At 43.4% G+C, this 24363-nt stretch overlaps 1 protein-coding gene across 2 annotated transcripts; it reads left to right on the forward strand.

The window, feature by feature from the left end:
- The first annotated feature begins 1156 nt into the window (after positions 1-1156).
- On the forward strand, positions 1157-24082 carry LOC139226753 (centriolar coiled-coil protein of 110 kDa-like). 2 transcript variants are annotated; one of them, XR_011587307.1, is made up of 6 exons: positions 1157-1329; positions 9941-10082; positions 11744-11884; positions 15662-17705; positions 17961-18177; positions 21995-24082. XR_011587307.1 is itself a non-coding variant. In XM_070857746.1 (5 exons), the coding sequence occupies exons 2-5, from the start codon at positions 9942-9944 to the stop codon at positions 21675-21677; spliced, it is 2343 nt and encodes a 780-aa protein (XP_070713847.1). In that variant the 5' UTR covers positions 1157-1329; position 9941; the 3' UTR covers positions 21678-21825. The 2 variants fall into 2 exon arrangements, 1 of the variants encoding a protein (XP_070713847.1); XM_070857746.1 differs by lacking the exons at positions 17961-18177; positions 21995-24082 and adding an exon at positions 21661-21825.
- The last annotated feature ends 281 nt before the right edge of the window (positions 24083-24363 follow it).

Here is a 24363-nt window from a genome sequence, read left to right on the forward strand (position 1 = left end):
CCCATTTGTCTTTTATGGCCATATAAAGATTTATGTATCTACATCCCTAGATGTCTCTATTTCTCCACTCTAAGATTGCTTATTGTGTGTGAGTGTGAATGCAGTACCATTGTGTGTGTGTGTGTATTTTAAAGCACAGAAACAGGCCATGCCAGTATTTATGCTCCATTCGGGCCTCCTTCCACCCTATTCATCTAACCCCATCAAAATATCCTTGTATTCCTTTCTCCCTCATGTGCTTATCTATCTTCCCCTTAAATGTATTTACGCTATTCACCTCAACTACTACTTGTGGTAGCGAGTTCCACATTCTAACCTCTCTCTGGGTAAAGAAGTTTCTCCTGAATTCCCTATAGGATTTATTGGTGACTCTCTTTTGATGCCCCTTAATTTTGGTCTCAGCCGCAAGTGTTAAATATCTCTTATCAAACCTTTTCATAACCTTAAAGACCTCCATCAGGTCACCCCTCTTTCCCAGAGAAAAGAACCCCAGCCACTCCTCGGTCTTCTCTTTTTCTGGAGAAGAGAGCTCCTCCAGCCTGATCAATCTTTCCTGATTAGGTAATAACCTCTCAGTTCTGGTAAATCTACATATCCAGTTCCACTGTGTGTGGGGAGTGTGCCCATTGAGAGTGTGAACGCAGTGACATCATCAAGATCCAGGTCGGTGATTGGAGCGTGGGCAGGTACAGCAGGAGCGGCGAGGTCGGGGTGAAGGAGTGGCGAGAGAGTGTAGAGGGACGTGATTGGAGCCCAGGAACGACGTGAGTTCGGGGCCCAGAAGAGCCGAGGGTCCAGGGGCAGCACGGGCCAGCCTACCCTGCGATATGTGAGCGCGCTAAGTCCGTGCATCAGAGCTGGTCCCCAGTCGTCTTCGTTAATCCTTGCCACTGGACCAAGACCTAGCTCTATCGAGCCCGTGTGGTGGCTGGTGTGCAATGGCCACCACGCGTTAAAAAAATCCAAGCACAGGCATCTTCCACCCTTTAACATGTAGTTCGGGACCTGAATTTTAGGTCCATCATTGAAAGACCTGCGAACTTTTTTGAGGTGGAAACAAGTCATCCTCGATTGGAGGGACTGCCTGTGATGATGGAACCCAGTCCTGTTGTGTGTGTGACTCCAGCTCCGGTGATTGCAGATTGCCTGAGCTGAGACGGGACGGCCGGCGCGGTACGGTGCGGTCCACTCCGGTGTGATCCAGTCCGGGGGGGCGAGCAGGGCCTTTGTGTAACGGACACTTGGCCGTTAACATCTCTCTCACCTCAGTCTCGCTCGGTCCGAGCGGTGGAGAAGCAGTAAAGCGGGGAGCCGGTGCCCACTCGGAAGGTTTGTAATCTTGCATAACCCTTGTCAACACTTGCCACTCCAAAGTGTATAAAACATTCAAATGATGAAGACAAAACATTACTGATACAGAACGACATGCTTCCAATATTTCGTGTTTCATTTTCTGCTTTTAGATGCACAAACTTACCAAAGAAACGTAGCACTGAGGTTAAACAAACAAATATAGATTGGGCTACAACAGGCAGATTGGAGTTGCTGAGTAGTCTTACTTTTGGATTACTTGTACTTAGGGTGAAGCAGAGGTTCCTGACAAGGTTTGTGGGAGGGGCAGATCTGTGGAACCGAATGGCCTTTTCTGCAGCAAAGCTTTATCATCCTTCAGTGGTGTTTCCTTACTTCAAGTGCCCCTCAACACTAGCCATGCACACAGGCCACAATCAGGACTCTTTCCCTAAAGGCGAAACAGCAGTTTTCATTAACATACTGCGACCTTTCTAAACTCCAGCTTGCCCAGTTGTTTGCTCTTGTGCCAAAGCAGAATACTTCAGATGCTGGAAATCTGAAATAAAAAGAGAAAATGCAGGAAATACTCAGCGGGTCAGGTAGCATCTGTGGAGAGAGAAACAGAGTTAACGTTTCAGTTTGATGACCTTTCATCAGAACTGGTCAGAAAGACTTGCATTTCTATAGCGCCTTTCACGACCACCGGACGTACCAAACGCTTTACAGCTAATTAGGTACTGTTGTAAGGTCGGGGTGAAGGAGCAGCGAGAGATTGTAGAGGGATGTGATCAGAGCCCAGGAGAGGCGTGAGTCCGGGGCCCAAAAGAGGCGAGGGCCCAGGGGCAGCACAGGCCAGCCCACTCTGCGATATGTGCGCACACTCGGTCCGTGCAGCAGAGCTGGTCTCCAGTCGTTCTGGTTAATCCTTGCTACTGGACCAAGACTTAGCTCTGTCAAACCCGTGTGGTGGCTGATGTGCAACGACCACCCCACGTTAAAAAAATCCACGCACAGGCATTTTCCACCTTTCAAGATTTAGTTCGGAACTGGAATTTTAGGCCCATCATTGAAACACCTGTGAACTTTTTGACGTGGAAGCAAATCAGTCTCGGTTCGAGGGACTGCCTATGATGATGATGAATGTAGGAAACGCGGCAGACAATTTGCACACAGCAAGCTCCCACAAACAGCCATGTGATAATGACCAGATAATCTGTTTTTTATGATGTTGATTGAGGGATATATATTGACCCTTCTTTGAAAAATAGTGCCATGGGATCTTTTACATTCACCTGCGAGGGCAGATGGGGCCTCGGTTTAACATTTCATCATGGTATCTGTTGGAGATTCAACAATTTATAAGCAAGTACAGAGCTAGGGAAAAGGTAGGAGGCGAGGAAAGAGCAAAAGAGAAGGTCTGTGATAGGGTGCAGAGCAGGAGTGATTGAATGACAAAAGGGATGATGGTGCAAGGCAAAACACCAACAACAACTTGTATTTATATAGCGCCTTTAACATAGTAAAATGTCCCAAGGCACTTCACAGGAGTGTTACAAGACAAAAAAGTAAATTTGACACCGAGCAAGATAAGAAGAAATTACAGCAGACAAAGCAGTAGGTTTTAAGGAGCATCTTGAAGGAAGAAAGGGAGGTAGAGAGGCGGGGAGGTTTAGGGAGGGAGTTCCAGAGCTTAGGGCCTAGGCAGCTAAAGGCACAGGCACCGATGATTGAGTAGTTATAATCAGGGACGTTCAAGAGGGCAGAAATTGAGGAGCACAATTATCTTGGGAGGTTGTGAGACTGAAGATGATTACAGAGATAGGGAGGAGTGAGGACATGGAGGGATTTGTCAACAAGGATGAGAATTTTGAAATTGAGGTGTTGCTTAACCGGGAGCCAATGTAGGTCAACGAGCATAGGGGTGATGGATGAGCGGGACTTGGTGCGAGTTAGGACACGGGCTGTCGAGTTTTGGATGACATTAAGTTTACACAAGGTAGAATGTGGGAGGCCATCCAGGAGTGCATTGGAGTAGTCAAGTCTAGAGGTAACAAAGCCATGGATGACGGTTTCAGCAGCAGATGAACTGAGGCAGGGACGGAGACGGGCAATGTTATGGAGGTGGAAATAGGCAGTTTTAGTTATGCCGTGGATATATGTGGCCGGAAGCTCATTTCAGTGTCAAATATGACACCTAGGTTGCGAACACTCTCTCCTGCGACCATTGGAACTGGTGCTCTCCACTCTCCCGTCCTTATACATATCAGTAATTAACTTTTAACATTGTTGTTGCCAATTTAAGTGTATCTAAGGGTTAAGTCATGGCAGGAGAGCTCGGACACTTGTTATGCTCCTCCTGTACTATATGGGAAGTCAGGAACACTTCCGGTGTCCCTGGCGACTATGTGTGCGGGAAGTGTGTCCGCCTCCAGCTCCTGACGGACCGCGTTGCGGAGCTGGAGCTGCAGGTGGATTCACTCTGGAGCATGCACGATGCTGAAAATGACATGAATAGCACGTTTAGTGAGTTGGTCTTACCACAGGTAAAGGGTCCACAGCCAGATAGGGAATGGAAGACCAACAGGAAGGGCAGTGCAGGGAAGGTAGTGCAGGGGTCCCCTGCGGTCATCTCCCTGCAAAACAGATACACCGCTTTGGGTACTGTTGAGGGGGATGACTCATCAGGGGAGAGCAGCAGCAGCCAAGTTCATGGCACCGTGGCTGGCTCTGCTGCACAGGAGGGCAGGAAAAAGAGTGGGAGAGCGATAGTGATAGGGGATTCAATTGTAAGGTGAATAGATAGGCGTTTCTGCGGCCGCAACTGAGACTCCAGGATGGTATGTTGCCTCCCTGGTGCAAGGGTCAAGGATGTCTCGGAGCGGGTGCAGGACATTCTGAAAAGGGAGGGTGAACAGCCAGTTGTCGTGATGCATATAGGTACCAACGATATAGGTATAAAACGGGATGAGGTCTTACGAGACGAATTTAGGGAGCTAGGAGTTAAATTAAAAAGTAGGACCACAAAAGTAGTCATCTCGGGATTGCTACCAGTGCCACGTGCTAGTCAGAGTAGGAATCGCAGGATAGCTCAGACGACTCAGGTGGCTTGAGAAATGGTGCAGAAGGGAGGGATTCAAATTCCTGGGACATTGGAACCGGTTCTGGGGGAGGTGGGACCAGTACAAACCGGACGGTCTGCACCTGGGCAGGATCGGAACCAATGTTCTAGGGGGAGTGTTTGCTAGTGCTGTTTGGGCGGAGTTAAACTAATATGGCAGGGGGATGGGAACCTATGCAGGGAGACAGAGGGAAATAGAAGGGTGGCAGAAGCAAAAGATAGAAAGGAGAATAGTAAAAGTGGAGGGCAGAGAAACCCAAGGCAAAAAGCATAAAGGGCCACATTACAGCAAGATTCAAAAGGGGCAAAGTGCGTTAAAAAGCCTGAAGGCTCTGTGCCTCAATGCGAGGAGTATTCGGAATAAGGTGGATGAATTAACTGCGCAGATAGCAGTTAACGGATATGATGTGATTGGCATCACAGAGACATGACTCCAGGGTGACCAAGGCTGGGAACTCAACATCCAAGGGTATTCAGCATTTAGGAAGGATAGACAGAAAGGAAAAGGAGGTGGGGTGGCGTTGCTGGTTAAAGAGGAAATCAATGCAATTGTAAGGAAGGACATTAGCCTGGATGATGTGGAATCGGTATGGGTGGAGCTGCGGAATTCCAAAGGGCAGAAAACGCTAGTGGGAGTTGTGTATAGACCACCAAACAGTAGTAGTGAGGTTGGGGATAGCATCAAACAAGAAATAAGGGATGTGTGCAATAAAGGTACAGCAGTAATCATGGGCGACTTTAATCTACATATCGATTGGGCTAACCTAACTGGTAGCTATCTGGTGGAGGAGGATTTCCTTGAGTGTATTAGGGATGGTTTTCTAGATGAATATGTCGAGGAACCAACCAGGGAGCTGGCCATCCTAGACTGGGTGATGTGTAATGAGAAGGGACTAATTAGCAATCTTGTTGTGTGAGGCCCTTTGGGGAAAAGTGACTATAATATGGTAAAATTCCTTATTAAGATGGAGAGTGACGAAGTTAATTTGGAAACTAGGGTCCTGAACTTAAGGAAAGGTAACTTCAACGGTATGAGGTGTGAATTGGCTAGAATAGACTGGCAGAGGATACTTAAAGGGTTGACGGTGGATAAGCAATGGCAAACATTTAAAGATCACATGGATGAACTTCAGTAATTGTACATCCTTGTCTGGAGTAAAAATAAAACTGGGAAGGTGGCTCAACCATGGCTAACAAGGGAAATTAAGGATACTGTTAAAACCAAGGAAGAGGCATATAAATTGGCTGGAAAAAGCAACAAACCTGAGGACTGGGAGAAATTTAGAATTCAACAGAGGAGGACTAAGGGTTTAATTAAGAAGGGGAAAATAGAGTACGAGAGGAAGCTTGCAGGGAACATAAAAATGACTGCAAAAGCTTCTATAAATATGTGAAGAGAAAAAGATTAGTAAAGACAAACGTAGGTCCCTTGCAGTCGGATTCAGGTGAATTTATAATGGAGAACAAAGAAATGGCAGACCAATTGAACTAATACTTCGGTTCTGTCTTCACAAAGTAAGATACAAATAACCTTCCGAATGTACTAGGGGAAAGTGGGCCTAGTGAGAAGGAGGAACTGAAAGATATCCTTATTAGGCGGGAAATTGTGTTAGGGACATTGATGGGATTAAAGGCCGATAAATCCCCGGGTCCTGATAGTCTGCATCCCAGAGTACTTAAGGAAGTGGCCCTAGAAATAGTGGATGCATTGGTGATCATTTTCCAACAATCTATCGACTCTGGATCAGTTCCTATGAACTGGAGGGTAGCTAATGTAACGCCACTTTTTAAAAAAAGGAGGGAGAGAGAAAGCGGGTAATTATAGACCAGTTAGCCTGACATCAGTAGTGGGGAAAATGTTGGAATCAATCATTAACGATGAAATAGCAGCCCATTTGGAAAGCAGTGACAGGATCGGACCGAGTCAGCATGGATTTATGAAAGGGAAATCATGCTTGACGAATCTTCTGGAATTTTTTGAGGATGTAACTAGTAGAGTGGACAAGGGAGAACCAGTGATTGTGGTGTATTTGGACTTTCAAAAGGCTTTTGGCAAGGTCCCGCACAAGAGATTGGTGTATAAAATCAAAGCGCATGGTATTGGGGGTAATGTACTGACATGGATAGAGAACTGGGTGGCAGACAGGAAGCAGAGAGTCGGGATAAATGGGCCCTTTTCAGAATGGCAGGCAGTGACTAGTGGGGTGCCGCAGGGCTCAGTGCTGGGAGCCCAGCTCTTTACAATATACATTAACGATTTGGATGAAGCAATAGAGTGTAATATCTCCCAAGTTTGCGGATGACACTAAACTGGGTGGCAGTGTGAGCTGTGAGGAGGACGCTAAGAGGCTGCAGGGTGACTTGGACAGATTAGGTGAGTGGGAAAATACATGGCAGATGCAGTATAATGTGGATAAATGAGAGGATATCCATTTTGGGGGCAAAAACACGAAGGCAGAATATTATCTGAATGGCGGCAGACTAGAAAAAGGGGAGGTGCAACGAGACCTGGGTGTCATGGTTCATCAGTCACTGAAAGTGGGCACGCAGGTACAGCAGGCGGTAAAGAAGGCAAATGGTATGTTGGCCTTCATAGCTAGGGGATTTGAATATAGGAGCAGGGAGGTCTTACTGCAGTTGTATAGGGCCTTGGTGAGGCTTCACCTGGAATATTGTGTTCAGTTTTGGTCTCCTAGTCTGAGGAAGGACATTCTTGCTATTGAGGAAGTGCACCGAAGGTTCACCAGACTGATTCCAGGGATGGCTGGGCTGTCTTATGAGGAGAGACGGGATCAACTGGGCCTTTATTCACTTGCGTTTAGAAGGATGAGAGGGGATCTCATAGAAACATATAAGATTCTGACGGGGCTGGACAGGTTAGATGCGGGAAGAATGTTCTCGATGTTGGGGAAGTCCAGAACCAGGGGACATAGTGAGAATGGATACAGAAGGATTGTAAATGTGGTAGAGGGATGGAAATAGGGAATCATGGGAAAATAGCTAAAGAAATGTCAAGATGTAGACAACTGCAGAATCGACAGAAAAAAAAGGGGTTACCAAGTGTTGAGGTTGAGGTTAAACATGGGTCATGAGAAAAACGCAAGGCGGCACAAAGAAAGAAAGCAATCCTAGATAGGAGGGGAAAAGTAATAGCTTTTACTGATAAGGAGGAAGGGAAACTAATTGGGTTCTTTACTGATAAGGGAAGACAGTGTAGCGAAGCTATAACTAACCTGACCCTGACACCAGCCCTAATTGGGAGACTTTCTTGCCTGCCATTGGATGTACTCGGGGGGTGGGGGGGGAGGCAGAAAGGGATGTTCTGTTTTGAAAATGTATAACTACTGTGCTTTTCGCGCTGTAAAGGGGCTTGTCCAGGGGAAGGTAAACAGGCTCTGATTGAGAGTGTACCTTTGTCTTGACAAGTCCCGGCCGGAGAATCTTCAATAAAGGTCTTTTACAGAAAAGGCAGCAAGGTGTTCGTGTGTCAGTGTATTCGCTGAAACAGATTGAGGGAAAAAGAATCCGTATTAACATTAGTCTTAGGATAAGGGGTAGGCCATTTAGGACTGAGATGAGGAGAAACTTCTTCACTCAGAGAGTTGTTGACCTGTGGAATTCCCTGCCGCAGAGAGTTGTTGATGCCAGTTCATTGGATATATTCAAGAGGGAGTTAGATATGGCTCTTACGGTTAAGGGGATCAAGGGGTATGGAGAGAAAGCAGGAAAGGGGTACTGAAGGAATGATCAGCCATGATCTTATTGAATGGCGGTGCAGGCTCGAAGGGCCGAATGGCCTACACCGGCACCTATTTTCTATGTTTCTATGAACAGTCTGGTTCAGCCTCAGACAGAGAGAGGGATGGAGTCAGTGGTTGGAGAACTCAGTTTGTGGCAGGGACCAAAGACAATGGCTTCGGTCCTCCCAATATTTAATTGGAGAAAATTGCTGCTCATCCCATACTGGATGTCGAACAAGAAGTCTGACGATTTAGAGAACATAGAGAGGTCGAGAGAAGTGGTGGTGAGGTAGAGCTGGGTGTCGTCAGTGTACATGTGGAAACTGATGCAGTATTTCGGATAATGTCGCCAAGGGGCAGCATATAGATGATGATAAATAGGAGGGGGCCAAGGATAGATCCTTGAGGGGTCACCAGAGGTAACGATGCGGCGGTGGAAAGAGAAGCCATTGCAGGTGATTAGAGAGATAAGAATGGAATCAGGCGAGTGCAGTCCCACCTAGCTGGACAATATTGGAGAGACGTTGGAGAAGGATGCAGTGGTCAACCATGTCAAAGGCTGCAGACAGGTCGAGAAGGACAAGGAGGTATAGTTTGCCTTTGCCACAGTCACAAAGGATGTTAAAGGAGAGGAAAGAGCAAAAGGGAAGGTCTGTGATAGGGTGAAGAGCAGGAGTGATTGAATGACAAAAGGGATGATGGTGCAAAGCAAAAAGGGGTGGTAATGGGACAATAAAAAAGCAATAGATGGGTTCAGAGAAGTTGTAAATGGTTACAGCAGAACCATTATCAGCACCTGCTGGTCGAGAAAATGGGAGCGATGGTTATGATCGGAAGTTGTTGAACTTAAGGCTGGAAGGCTATAAAGTGCCTAATCTAAAGATGAGGTGCTGTTTCTTGAGAGAGAGAGAGAGGGAGCGGGATCATCTTGGACCTGTGAATTGTCACCTTGGCCAGACCCAGGAGCAGACCAACAAGGATGTCCTCTGATTTGCCCGCCACCTCCGCACCAGGTGGCCATAGATCCTGAGAGTGGGACAGAAGTTGAGAAGAAGCCACTTTGAATAGTGGAAGAGGGGCTGCAGCCTCTCACACTCAACTAAAATTCGGAACACGGACACATTCAAGCCACAAAAGTTGCAGGTGGCCTGGGAGTCCATGAAGTGACTTAAAAACCTATTGCACAGTACTGCTCCATGCAACACTCTCCACCCCAGATCCTCAATGGTCTCCTCAGATGCTGCCTAACCTGCTGAGTATTTCCAGCATTTTCTGTTTCCATTTGCACTTGACTGTAGATTAGCATGCCCAGGTTGGACATCTAGCTCTAAGTGCAGTATCTAGTTCACTGGAGAATTTATGGGATGCCCACCAAGCAGTTCAGAAGGTGGAAAATAACTAATTACAAAAGCAAAATACTGTGGATGCTGGAAATCTAAAAGAAAAACTGAATGTGCTGGAAATACTCAGCCGGTCAGGCAGCGCCTGTGGAGAGAGAAACAGAGTTAACGTTTCAGGCCGATGACCTTTCATCATCGACCTGAAACGTTAACTGTCTTTCACTGCTGTTGAAGAGAGCCTTTTCTCTGCTGAACTGTGCATCTGATGAAATTTAAGTTTCACATAGGACAAGTGATTGCATTGATACTTTTCAAGATGTGCTTTCTGAAGCCCATCAAAGTGTGCTATGCTGGTATTTTTAACCACTGAATTTAGTTTATTTAGACAATACAGGGTACCATGTAGAGTATTTCATGAAATTATGTATTTTCTGCCTTTCTTTCCACAGAATGGAGAGTTACGAAGAATTCTGCAAAGCTCGACATGCTCAGATCAAAGCTAAGGTTAACTTGGAGAAAAGTTCTCGACCGACAACAAGCTGTGGAGGTTCTTTGATTCGATTTCATGGCACTGCCATACTTTCACCACTGGCAAGTGATCGTGGCCCTGCCATGTCTAATTTGACTTAACATGCTGAAATGCGGTGGGGGGGGGATCAAAATTTAGACAGACCAGATCTTGCAACTGAAGAAAATGAAATTGTGTAAGAACTTTAAATGCAAAACTAGTTGGGAATATTGGATGCTATCTGGCCAAATGCTTGTACAGGTTGAATCTCCCTTATCCGGAACTCCCTTATCCGGAACCACCCCTTGTTCGGAACCATTCCCGGGTGGCGCATGCGCAGAACATGGCCGCTCAAAATCCTCTCAAAATATCAATGAAAAAAAAACTTGCCCATTTACACTTACAGATCCACAATAAATTTACCCAAAATCTTTGAAAAATACCAATGTAAAATAAATTTACCTAACTTTGGAGCCGGCACCTTCAGGGCCCGCTGGCCCGCCGCCACCTCGGAGCCCGCCAATATCTGGCCCGATGGCCCGCCGACACCTCAGGGCCCGCCGACATCTCGGGGCCTGACGGCTCACCGACACCTCGGTGCCCGCCAACACCACACTGACTGTCTGACTGACAGTCGTTCCAGCCAATCAGCGCACACACGCACTGAAAACACGTGACCTCCTCTTATCCGGAAATTTCCCTCATTCGGAACAGGCCAGGTCCCGAGGGTTCCAGATAAGGAAGGATCAACCTGTACCACACTTAAATATGTGTGAGTTGGAGGACTAACTGCGGTAAAAGTACATCAATCAGAAATGCGTCAGAGTTTCACATACAATGAATTACTTTGAAATGTAGCCGTCATTATGTAGGCAGATGCATTTTCCATATAGTAAGATCCCACAAACAGGAATGAGGGTAAGTGAATGACTAGATAATGTATTTTTTTTAGTGTTGATTTGAAGTAGTAACTTTGGCCAGGGCACTAGAAAAGCTTTTTAAACAAAGCATGAGATCTATAGTGCCACTTTATCAAGCAGACAGGGTCTTGGTTCAATAGCTGCTTTGAAGCACATGCCTTTAATAGTGCAGCAATCCATAGGCTGGTTTATTCATTGAAGTCCTGATATTTATATTGTAAAATTATGGGATGTGGCAGTTCTTGACACATTTAGCAACATTTGTAAAGCGAAGCATCTGGAATTTTCCCTTCATCGTTGTATTCTAACAGGGCTCAGGTGACATTTCATTGCTTTAATTTGTCAACACTTTAATAAAGATGAGGTTAAATTAGTGCTATGAATTCCATGTTTTTGGTATACTAAATTGACCATGTTCAGAAATGTTTATTAATATTAAATGTGCCATTTTTACTCTCAAGGTAATGGATAACAAGAACTGTGAAATAATTAAAATGATTGTCAATTTATTTAACATATTACCACAGCACTATACTCACATTTTCATGCATGCTTTCCATAATAGCTGTTCGGCTAATCACATAGGTGATAAGAACCCTACCATTTATATGGTTATTGTGGCTTACTGCCTAAATCACAGATTAACTACACAAAATTGAAGTTTCTTTGAAGTAACAACAAGAAAGGACAATTTTCACTGGAGTAAATGTTTTCATATTGACTGACTGATATTAATAATTGCTCCGAAAGATTAACATTTATTGTTCTGTAAAAGGAATAAAACAGGATAAAAAAATTAATGAAATCATACTGGTTCTTTCCAGCTTTCCCCAGAACAGAGGAAAGAGATGCAGGAATATCAGTTGAAGGCCAAGAACTACAGTAAAACCTCAAAGGACAAACTGCATGAAATAAAAACAAGTATGCAATTATTGGAGGTACACAAACTGCTCAACAGTATGCAGGTGAGGCCTTCCTATTTGTTTTTTTATTTAAATTTAACAGGTAAACTGTTTGTTTAGCACAGTACTGCAAAGTTCAGTTGTTTGTAAAAATTGAATTCCAGGGAACCTGCCAGGTTGTCTGCATAAGAAAGAAAAGACTTGCATTTGTATAGTGTCTTTCAGGACATCCCAAAACATTTTACAGCCAGTGAAGTACTTTTGAAGTGACCCCCTCCGTCCTTCAAACTACCGCCCCATCTCCAACCTCCCTTTCCTCTCCAGTGTCCTTGAACGTGTTGTCGCCTCCAAAATCCCTGACCACCTTTCCCGTAATTCCATGTTTGAATCCCTCCAATCCAGACTCCGCACCTGCCACAGTACCGAAACGTTGACCACTCTGTCCTCCTCCAACGCCTCTCCCACCCTCATCCAGCTGGGTGGGACTGCACTCGCCTGATTTCATTCTTACATATCTAATGGTAGCCAGAGAATCACCTGCTACGGGTTCTCTTCCCGCCCCCACATCATTACCTGTGGTGTCCTCAAAGATCTATCCTTGGCCCCCTCCTATTTCTCATCTACATGTTACTCCTTGGTCCCAAAAACGGCATCAGTTTCCACATATACGCTAATGACACCCAGCTCTACCTCACTACCACTTCTCTCGACCCCTCTACCTCTAAATTGTCTCTAAATTGTCAGACTGTTTGTCTTGACATCCAGTTCTGGATGAGCTGAAATTTTTTCCAATTGAGTATTGGGAAGACCAAAGACATTGTTTTCAATCCCCTCCACAAACTCCATTCTCTAGCCACTGACTCCATCCCTCTCCCTAACTTCTGTCTGAGGCTGAACCAGACTGTTCACAACCTTGGTGTCATATTTGACCCTGAAATGAGCTTGTGACCACATATCTGTAGCATAACTAAGACCGCCTATTTCCACCTCCATAACATCGCCCGTCTCCGCCCTTGTGTCAGCTCATCCACTGCTGAAACCCTCATCCATGCCTTTGTTACCTCCAGACTTGATTATTCCAATGCACTTCTGGCTGGCCTCCCACATTCTACCCTTCATAAACTAGAGGTGATCCAAAACTCGGCTGCCTGTGTCCTAACTCACACCAAGTCCTGCTCACCCATCACTCCTGTGCTCACTGACCTACATTGGCTTCCGGTTAAGCAATGCCTTGATTTCAAAATTCTCATCCTTATTTTCAAATCCCTCCATGGCCTCGCCCCTCCCTATCTCTGTAATCTCCGGCTCCACAACCCTCCCGAGGTGTCTGTGCTCCTCTAATTCTGCCCTCTTGAGCATCCCTGATTATAATCGCTCAACCATTGGTGGCCGTGCCCTCTGTTGCCTAGGCCCCAAGCTCTGGAATTCCCTCCCTAAACCTCTCCACATCTCTTTCCTCCTTCAAGACGCTCCTTAAAACCTACTGCTTTGACCAACCACCTGCGCTAATTTCTACTTATGCGGCTAAAGGTGCTATATAAATATAAGTTGTTGTTGTAATGTAGGCAATGCGGCAGCCAATTTGCACACAGCAAGCTCCCACAAAAAGTAATTTGATAATGACCAGATAATCTGTTTTTTAGTGATGTTGATTGAGAGATAAATATTGGCTAGGACAGCAAGGATAACTGCCCTGCTCTTCATCGAAATAGTGCCATGGGATCGTTTACATCCATCTGAGAGGGCAGACGGGGTCTCGGTTTGACGTCTTATCCGAAAGACAGCACCTCTAACACTTCAACACTCCCTCAGCACTGCACTGGAGTGTCAGCCTAGATTTTTGTGCTCAAGTCCCTGGAGTGGGACTTGAACCCACAACCTTCTGACTCAGAGGCAAGAGTGTAAGTATAGTGGGCCACCCCGACCTGCGAGAGGACACCACTGCAGGTCGGGACTATAAGAGCTGGAGCAAGCCACTGCAGTTTCCAGCGCGAGCCGACACAAATGTGCGATGGCTTTGAGCTGGGTGACATCATCAGGACCCAGGTCGCCGTTTGGAGCGTGGGCAGGAGCATCGGCGGAGCCCTGGTACAGTGGAAGAGCGGGGAGGTCATAGCGAACTTGCGACAAGTGATCTGGACGAAGGAGTGATGAGAGATCGTGGCTGAGATTTGGCGGGTGATCGTGGCGGAAGTGCGGCGAGAGTTTGTGGCGGAGGAGCGGCGAGAGTTTGTGGCGGAGGAGCGGCGAGAGTTTGTGGCGGAGGAGCGGCGAGAGTTTGTGGCGGAGACGCGGCAAGAGTTTGTGGCGGAGGAGCGGCGAGAGTTTGTGGCGGAGGAGCGGCGAGAGTTTGTGGCGGAGACGCGGCAAGAGTTTGTGGCGGAGGTGCAGCAATTTTCTGTGGCAGAGGAGCGGCGAGAGATCGTGGCGGAGTTGCGGCGAATGAGGGCACGGGGCCCAGAAGAGCCGAGGGCCCAGGGGCAGCACGGGCCAGCCCACACTGCGATATGTGTGCGCACTTGGTCCGTGCAGCAGAGCAGGTCTCCAGCCGTCCTGGTTAACCCTTGCCACTGGATAAAGGCCAAGCTCTGTCAAGCCCGTGTGGTGGCTAATGTGCAACGGTCACCACGCATTAAAAAAATCCACGCACAGGCATCTTCCACCCTTCAATTGGAGTTCAGGACTGGAATATCGGGTCCTTCATTGAAACATCTGTGAACTCATGTAGAAGCAAGTCATCCTCGTTCGAGGGATTGCCTATGATGTGATGATGTAAGTATAGTTTAAAAAATATGCCAAATTTCAAAAATGAAATAGCAGAAGCGACTACATAGACCCCGAGAATCACTCACAGTCTAGCTCCTATTAAAGTTAATGGAGCCACTCTGCGATACATGCTGATGTACTCTGGAGTGACAGAGAAGGGAGCTGGAGATATGAAATATTAATCTGAACAAAAATAAAAATAACAAAATCAAACATATTTTGCAAAAAGTTAATAAGTTGTCAGCCTCGGCTCAGTGGTAATACTCGCCTCTTGAGTCAGAAGATTGCGGGTTTAAGACCCACATCCCACATAATCTGGGCTGATGCTCCAGTACAGTACGAACCAAGTGCTGCACTGTTGGAGATCTTTCGGATGAGACATTAAAATGAGGCCCCCTCTGCCCCCTCACGTGGAAGTAAAAGATCGCATGGCAGTATCAAGAAGAGCAGGGGAGTTCTCCCAGTGTCCAGACCAACATTTATCCCTCAATCAACACCATCAAAAACAGATTATCTGGTCATTTAGCTTTTTATTTGTGGGACCTTGCTGTCTACAAATTGGCTGCAGCATTTCCTTACATTAGCGGAACGTATACACTTTCAAAAAGTATTTCATTGGCTGTGAAGCCAGTTGGAACATCTTGAGGTCATGAAAGGCACTACATAAATGCAAGTTCTTCCTTTCTATCTTGTAAAAGTGAGACAGAGAGGCTTTTGTAAAGAATATACTCCCCGCCCAACCCCCTCCCTGTTTTCCATTCCTCTTTCGGTACACTAAAATAATTGACACTTTTTAAAAACTGCTTTGGTTGTCATTTATTTAAGAATAACTGACATCAATTCAGTACTTGGAATCTAAAATTTGCAATTGAAACTCCCTTGAAGTATATTATAAAAATATATCCTGTAATCTGTTGTAGAAAGGACAATTTTATGGTTCCTCTGTGAAGGAAGGAGTCATTGGCAATGGCACATAGCAGGTGATAGAAGAGCACTGTTCTAGTTGGGAGCTATGATATGTGAATATATCAATAATTCTATAATCCTAGACTGATTTTCAATTGTTTGTTATAGCTAATCAAAGTGCCAGCAATTCAGGAGATTCTAGAAGATTATTCATTTCTAATGTTGCCCAACATGCCTGTGAATACTGACTCTGTTAAAGAGATGAACAGTGAATGGGTAGAGGATTGGAACACCACAACCAGCACAACTACTATGCACAAAACCTCACCTCAACAAAGTGAACCTCTAATATTTGAGCCTACTATTGCACAAATGTCAAATGAAATTGAAGAAACATATACAACAAGCCTTGTGACAGATCATGTGCCCATAATAGTGACCTCTGATTTGATTAATAAAAAATCTGGTATTTCAAATTACCAGGCTGGTTCTTCGTGCTTGGGTCTTGTGGCAAGTCCTAATACAAGAGCCAGTAGTCACATAAATAATGGTCCTAAATCAGATGACATTCAAAATGCAGCTGTTCATGCTCTTCAAAACGTTACGGTGCATAAAATAATGGATACAACCACGCACAAAGCCATCAATTCTACCAATAAACAAGAGAATGTATGTGAAGTTGGGAGTGATGGCTCTATAGTAATATCCACAGGAGATAAAACCAGTGGCAGTAACTCGGAACACTTCCACCATCCTACTGATGAGACCAATATTAGTCAGAATTTGTCTCCTGACACCACTGCACTAAGCCTACAGAGCCTACTGAAAAAATCAAGGGAATATCGAGATAGGCAGAGACAGCTAAAGCTGCTGAAAAGCTTACAGTTCAAAGTGCAAGGACAAAACCTTTCTGACAAGGAAAATGATTTGGATGCAACTAAAGCTAGCAAAAATACCAGGGGGAAAAGAAATGATTCAGGAAAAACCAAGCTGCCTAACACATTGTTAAACCCTGATCCAGCTCTGCCTTCTGGTTTCTCACCAGGTTCCCATACTTTTTCTGAACACAACCAAACATTCATAGCCAGTGTTGTGAACACAGAAAAAACAAATGAAGTGCTATGCAAGTTTCAGATCTTGCCGAAGGAGAATAAAGGTACCAAAATAAATCAGGTGGATCCAAAGAATATCGTCAAGTTCTCCAGGCCATTGAATAAACGTTACAGCTCCAAGAGAAGCCCAGTACATTCAAACTCTGGGGGACAAGTATCCCATTGTCAGGAGGGAGGTAACAATGTGAACCGGTCTGCAAAAAGTCAAAGCAGAGGCTTCATGGTACCCAACTTGGCACTGAGCAAAAGTCCAGTATTTTCAAAAAAGTGGACCTGCCCATCACAAAAGCTGCTAGTAAATGCTCCAATCAGTGTAGGCAGTGAAAGGATTGAACAACAGGAGAAGGAAAGTAGTGCAGACACACCAGGAGACCAGCCAGAAATCAACCAAGCTCAAACACAATACATTACTGAACTGGAGGTGAACTTGACCAATCTGAAAACTCCGATAACAGGTTTGCAAAAGACATTAACTTCATCCTGTGAAGTAGCAATAAATGAACAGTTGCCGAATAGTGAAGCAACTCTACTGAAGAGAAGCAGTGAATCTTTGAGCACCAAATGCAAACAGGAAGGTAATGAAACTGCTGACATTTCAGTAGCTGATTCACATTGGAATAAAGGACATAATGATCTAAGGTTTCTATCATGTGAAAATTCTATCCCACAGACTGTTAATAGTGCTCCTGCTGCATTTCATGCCAGTAAATTACAGTCCCTTGTGACACAAAAGATGCAGTGCCCCAGCCAACAGATATTTGTGCAGAATGCTCCCATAACATCAACACCTCAGATGGCAAATATGACTGCAGACCGAATTGCACAAAACCAATCTATTAACAAGTCCTATGATGTGGAATTCCCATCTTCACTTTGGACGCAGGATTTTAAGTTGAAGCAGGAGATGGTTGATTCAAGAATCTCAGTCACTCCACAACTTGGACTGAACGTGTTGGACCACAGAGTGAAAAGGAAATTAATCATGAGTACTGCCAGTGATGGACAGCAGCAGCCTGTTGCTCTGACTGGTTCTTCCAGGGTATCCTTTCATTTACATAACTTGAGTCCGGGTCGCGAAGAAAGAGAACTTCAATCACTTGGTAAGTAGGAGGCATATAATCTACTCGCGTTGAAGCAATTGTGACATGCTTACATAAAACACACATGATCTTATATTCCATTTTCTCTGGGATATAAATGTTTTTTTTCTCAGATATTTAAGGTAAATATTGTATTTTTAATATATAATTAGGCTGTTATTATTTACAAATCATCACAATTCCCGCATGTAACTAAATGATTTTCAACAACTTCAGTTGTAGAAGGGCATACATCAATGTTTATTTAATCCACAGAAAACGACTTGCATTGACAATAGGTGGGGACAGGATCAGGCTTGAGTGAGATATTCCATTTATCACCTCCGCTCCCATTTCGGGTAAATTCAGCAGTCCTACATTCCCAGAAGAGAGTCACGCATGAAGAGAGTGCAGTTCGGAGATAGGGCTACAACACTGCAGCTCAAATCTCCAACCCTTTTGAGTGAAGTTCTCCGCTGGGAGCTCAGGCTTGGTAAATATACTCTTGTGTCCAGTAATAATGCCAGGTGTGTTGGACTGTTTTCAGGTAGGGTGTACTGTTACAAGGTGACTTTCGGAAAATCTTAAACTAATTATGGTCAAAAGCCAGTATGATCATACAGTATAATATATATGAATGCAGTCATAATTGTAGAAGGGATGGCTCAGAGAGAAGTCAATAGCTACGTAGAGATATTGAAAACAGGTGACCTGAGGAAGAAGGTTCAAACTAATGCTTCCTTGGGTACTATAGGTAGGAGCCTCTAAGCATGCCTTTCGTCACTCAGTCTCACCCTTCATATAATCTCTTCCACCCACAGCCACATCCTTGACCTTTCCATCTCCTTTGGCACCTCTATGTCTGAGGTCTTGCGCACCGATACATTTTTCTCTGACCTCTCAGTACAGTATAATGAAAAAAAGAACAGTGCTGTAAATCATTTGCCTTTGTTACTTGCTCTTTCTAACAGTAGATTTGTAAATATGGCTGGTTTAATAAGCACAAACTGTATAAATGAACAAATAAACCCCCTTTGCTTTCAAGCCTGAAAATAGTTTTGTATCTTTGTGCCATTAGCAATGATTCGGGAAGATAATTGAAGGAACAGGCTTAATAACAGCAAGACTTGCTGTTAATCAACATTTTGCTAGAATTATTCTCAGATAAACATAATTTACCTCATATAAAACAGTCCCAAAGTTCATGTTACCAGATTTTTATACAAAAACAGTTCAATTACTCTGCAGGACTTTTCCCCTATACTGTAATGGGGCAGAGCTTACAAATGGCTGATGGTAGCACAGATACTCTCCCTGAAGTAAAAATGTATCCACTTGATATCATGAAACTTTACCTGAAAATGGTTTTCAAAATTCATTCTGCAACTTGTTTTCAAATCTTTTGGTAAAACAAAAAACTCTGAAATCTTGTTACAGCATGAAGAAAAAGACACTTCAAGTTGAGAGAATAACTGATGCATGGTGGGAATTTCTGGCAAAGTATCAAGTGCTTGCCTAGGCTTTTGAGGGAGACTGAAGTTTTCAGTAAATGTTAGTGAAGTATTCAAAGTAGAACAGTCAATTTGATAGGTAGGCTTTTAATCATTATGAATTATGTCATTTGTGTTATTATAGTTTATTTTCCAGGATAAAGATTACAGACATTATAAAATATGATATGGCGCAATAGCCAATAAAAAGAGTCATGCAAATACTAATTTTGGCTTAAAAATGAGACTAGGATAGTGAGAACTGTACAACCCAGTAAGATTAATGATGTAGAAAATGGAAAAATGCAAACTGCCCAGCACTTTCATTAATAAGCACAAAATCCATTGATTTGAGACAATTGTAAGTGAATAACTCAGTTAGCATGAGCCTTACTGAACTACACTAAATGTGCTGACTGTGGGGCTGAAAATGTCAGTTAATATTTTATAAATGCATTGATGTAGTAGAATTCCTCCACAGGATGGCACTCCTTGGCCTGTTACAGCACATCACATAAATGTTAACTAATACCGATACCCTGCTTGGTATCTAAATAGTCAGATTGCTTGACTGACATCCAGTACTGGATGAGCAGAAATTTTCTCCAATTAAAATTGGGATGACCCTGAAGCCATTATCTTTGGTCCCCGCCACAAACTGCGTTCCCTAACCACTGACTTCATCCCTCTCTCTAGCATCAATCTGAGGGTGAACAAGACTGTTTGCAATCTAGGTGTCATATTTAATCCTGAAGTAAGTTTCCAGCCTCATATCTGCGGCATAACTAAAACCCCCTTTTTCCACCTCCGTAACATTGCCCGTCTCCGCCCCTGCCTCAGCTCTTCTGCTGCTGAAACCCTCATTCATGCCTTTGTTACCTCTAGACTTGACTACTCCAACTCACTCCTGGCTGGCCTCCCACATTCTACCTTACATAAACTTGAGGTCATCCAAAACTCAGCAGCCCGTGTCCTAACTCACACCAAGTCACGATCACCCATCACTCCTGTGCTTTCTGACCTACATTGGCTCCCAGTTAAACAATGCCTCGATTTCAAAATTCTCATCCTTGTTTACATGGCCTTGCCCCTCCCTATCTCTGTAATCTTTTTCAACCTCACAACCCCATAAGATGTCTCTGCTTCTCAAATTCTGCTCTCTTGAACATCCCTCATTATAACTGCTCAACCATCGGTTGCCGTGCCTTCAGCTGTTTGGGCCCTAAGCTCTGGAACTCCCTCCCCAAACCTCTCTGCCTCCCTACTTCTCTTTCATCCTTTAAGACACTCCTTAAAACCTACCTCTTTAACCAAGCTTTTGTCAAATGTATCTGTTTTGTCTCGTAACACTGCTATGAAGCGCCTTGGGACATTTTACTGCAAACATAGAAATTTAGAAAATAGGTGCAGGAACAGGCCATTCGGCCCTTCGAGCCTGCACCACTATTCAATATGATCATGGCTGATCATACAACTTCAGTACCCCATTCCTGCTTTCTCTCCATACCCTTTGATCCCTTCAGCCATAAGGGCCACATCTAACTCCCTTTTGAATATATCTAATGAACTGGCCTCAACAACTTTCTGTGATAGAGAATTCCACAAGTTCACAATTCTCTGAGTGAAGAAGTTTCTCCTCATCTCGGTCCTAAATGGCTTACCCCTTATCCTTAGATTGTGACTGGTTCTGGGCTTCCCCAACATCGGGAAGATTCTTCCTGCATCTAACCTGTCTAAACCCGTCAGAATTTTAAACGTTTCTATGAGGTCCCCTCTCATTCTTCTGAACTCCAGTGAATACAAGCCCAGTTGATCCAGTCTTTCTTGATAGGTCAGTTCCACCATCCCGGGAATCAGCCTGGTGAACCTTCGCTGCACTCCCTCAATAGCAAGAATGTCCTTTCTCAAGTTAGGAGACCAAAACTGCACACAATACTCAAGGTGTGGTCTCACCAAGGCCCTGTACAACTGCAGTAAGACCTCCCTGCTCCTATACTCAAATTCCCTTACTATGAAGGCCAGCATGCCATTTGCTTTCTTTACTGCCTGTTGTACCTGCATGCCTACCTTCAATGACTGATGTACCATGACACCCAGATCTTGTTGCACCTCCCCTTTTACTAATCTGTCACCATTCAGATAATAATCTGCCTTCCTATTTTTGCCACCAAAGTGGATAACCTCACACTTATCCACATTATACTGCCATGCATTTGCCCATTCACCTAACCAGTCCAAGTCCCCCTGCAGCCTCTTAGCATCCTACTCGCAACTCGCACTGCCACCCAGCTTAGTGTCATCTGTAAACTTGGAGATATATAAATAAAAATTATTATTACTGTTTAGAATAGTTAACACAGGTTTGATAGCCTAATGGCCTATTTCTGTGCTATAACATTTTATGATTCTATGTCATTTACTTCATGTTTTGCTGTGTACTTGGAATCAGGTGAATAAAATGTTTTTATTAATCACTTTTTCCACAGAGACAGTGCCACTTTAATGGGCCTGAACCCTATTTCATTTAAAAAGGAATCCAGACTCTCACAAGGAAAGATATGAACTGGCTCAGAAATAACAGATCAGATCAGAATCTGACCATTAACATCTAAGGCACAACAGTCCATAATAAATTTAATGTAAATGTTCTATTCAGGGTCTGGCTGACTCTTATTTGTGATTTTACCTCGGAGTGAGGAAGAAGTTATTTATTTAGTTTGGGCTAATAAACCTTTTTGAATCATTTAGAGGATAAATGAGTGATCATAAATGCACAGTGGAATCCATGAAAGTGTTTCAGGAATATTTCTAATTTTAAAGGGAGACAAAGAAACTGCAAGTAACATGATCAAGAGACTTTACCAACAGATCATTTGGTTCAACCCACTTGTCAACACCAATGATGTCAGAGGAACCGAATCTCTGCAGTGAAGAGCGGGCTCTCGATAAGTAGTTTACATTTGTGTTAAAATTCCGTTCAAAGTTATTTGTATGCTTTTTATTTTTCAATTGAGCTTCTGTCACACTACCTGTATTCTGTTTTGACTTTTTCTTGAAAACTACTAAAAGATGCCTTAAAACAATTAAAGGTTATCTGATCAAAATTTCCAGTTGAAACCAGTCGGAACCCGTCAGCCCAGTTGAGGTAGATTGATTTGAATATATGTTATTAGTTATCCGAAACAGAAAGTTGCTCATAACAACATTTGCAATCTTCCAGTTCTCTGACACCACCCCTGTATCTAAGGAAGATTGGAAAATTGCGCCCAGCACCTCTGCAATTTCTACCCTTACTTCCCGCAGCAACCCAGAATGCATTCCATCCGGAAGGGATGACTTATCCACTTTAATACAGCCAGCCTTTCTAGTACCTCTGGTATCTTTTTTTTAATCTCATCCAATATCCCGTTTGGGAGAGAAAAGACAAAATTAATCAAATAAAATAATTATTCTAAGTTAAAAATGGTTTCAACACATATTCAGCTGAGATCTGGAGATCCAACCACAAGCATTTTAACAATGGTATAGTTCCTTGTACTGAATAAATCCAAACCATTTCTATCCACTCATTGAAAATTGTATTGATTGAATAATTTAAACTAAATTCTTGTGAAAGACATACTTTTTGGTTATTAACACATTTTACAGCCTTTACAATCCAATTGAAAAGTTGACTCCTCTAAAAACATCTCACACTGGCCTGGATTCTCCTGGGAATTACTGTCCACTTTAGACTGGAAGACAGAAAAGATGTGATCATAAAGGCTGCTGCCTTAAATCTGCCACAAAAAACTGCACCTGAATTCTTCCTCCAAAAAAAATGCCAGTACACTTTAAGACCCATCACAAGCCTGTTCCACTCGATTTTAAATGTGGCCACTGTATCAATGGCGGTAAGAGCTGCTGCAAGGTATCCCGAAGGCAGATACCACATTGAGGGGGACATTTTATATGCTGTTACTGAATGTTGGTTGTTTCATTGCCTGTGTAATGATCTTTTTAGAACAATCTTTTGTTTACTGAAAATAAAGTGTAAACCTTTGCACCAGAACAACTATACAGCAATATTTTGATCTTGGATATGATGCTATTAAGAAAATCAAAAGCCTTAGTTTTCAGGGAGTGTATACATGCAAGCAATCTGAAGTAACTGGATCAGTATGCTGTTTTGTTCACTAGTGAGTTTCAGCTGTTTGATCCTAATGCAGTGTCTGAGAGCTGTTGCACCACAACAGAAGATAACATGAAACATGATGGCTTCTTTTTTTGATAGGAAGAAAATACGTTCAGTTTTGTGTTATTTCTCTGCACATAGGATAAAATTACATGTGGCATCTTTTATTAAAATGATAACCTACTGAAAGCTTCACAGACATCCAACTCATATGACACCCTACGCTAATATTTATAAAGCTATCTTGTAATGTAGAGTAGTGAATTTTCTTTCACAATTAATGGCAGATTGTTGAAAGAATCAAAATATAAATATTACTGGATTTGATTTCAAATGTTCACATTTTACAAATAGCCAAGTGAGAGACAATGGTTTGAAGTTTGTAGGGGGACCTCACTGAAGTATATATAATACTCTATGGTTTAGATACAGTACAACCAAATCATGACTTCAAAGTACACCAAGAAAATAGAATCAAGGAAGAAGTGGAAATGAGTGAAAAGTAAATTTAGATCAAATAGCAGGAAAAAAAATTTACTCGAAGAATGATCTACTAAGCAAGGTAATAGAGACAAACCCGCTAGGTACATTCAAAATGAAAAGAGAATTAATGTATTAAGGGACAGAGGTTAAATGGGATTTTCTCATCCCTGGATTTTCTTATATTCTTCTAGTATGTACTTGATAGCTCAGTGATTGGAATTACTTAACCATGTACTTTCCTGAATTTAAATCATCTATGTGCTCAGTAAGTTAAGAATTGTTCATTGTTCTGTATATTTCTCCAATTCTGTGTTTTAATATTCAATGTTAAATATGTACAGTTATCTATATGACAAAAAAGTGCCTGCCAATTTTGAAAAATAAATTTGTTACTGAAAATGTTTTAATTAAATCTGCTTTATACCACTTCCTGTTAAACAGAATAGATTTTCTGGCTGCAAGTATTGTGATAGCTTCAATGTTTCAGCATTTAATCTTAAACATCATAAATTTGATTTGACAGGAGCAATGT

Source organism: Pristiophorus japonicus, chromosome 16, assembly GCF_044704955.1.
Source record: "Pristiophorus japonicus isolate sPriJap1 chromosome 16, sPriJap1.hap1, whole genome shotgun sequence".
NCBI lineage: Eukaryota > Metazoa > Chordata > Chondrichthyes > Pristiophoridae > Pristiophorus > Pristiophorus japonicus.

Excerpts from the sequence above, each read along its gene's own strand:
- LOC139226753 (XM_070857746.1), top strand. The coding sequence starts at position 9,942 with ATGGAGAGTTACGAAGAATTCTGCAAAGCTCGACATGCTCAGATCAAA. Across the intron at positions 10,083-11,743 it reads CTGCCATACTTTCACCACTG|CTTTCCCCAGAACAGAGGAA; the intron begins GCAAGTGATCGT and ends GGTTCTTTCCAG. Across the intron at positions 11,885-15,661 it reads AACTGCTCAACAGTATGCAG|CTAATCAAAGTGCCAGCAAT; the intron begins GTGAGGCCTTCC and ends TGTTTGTTATAG.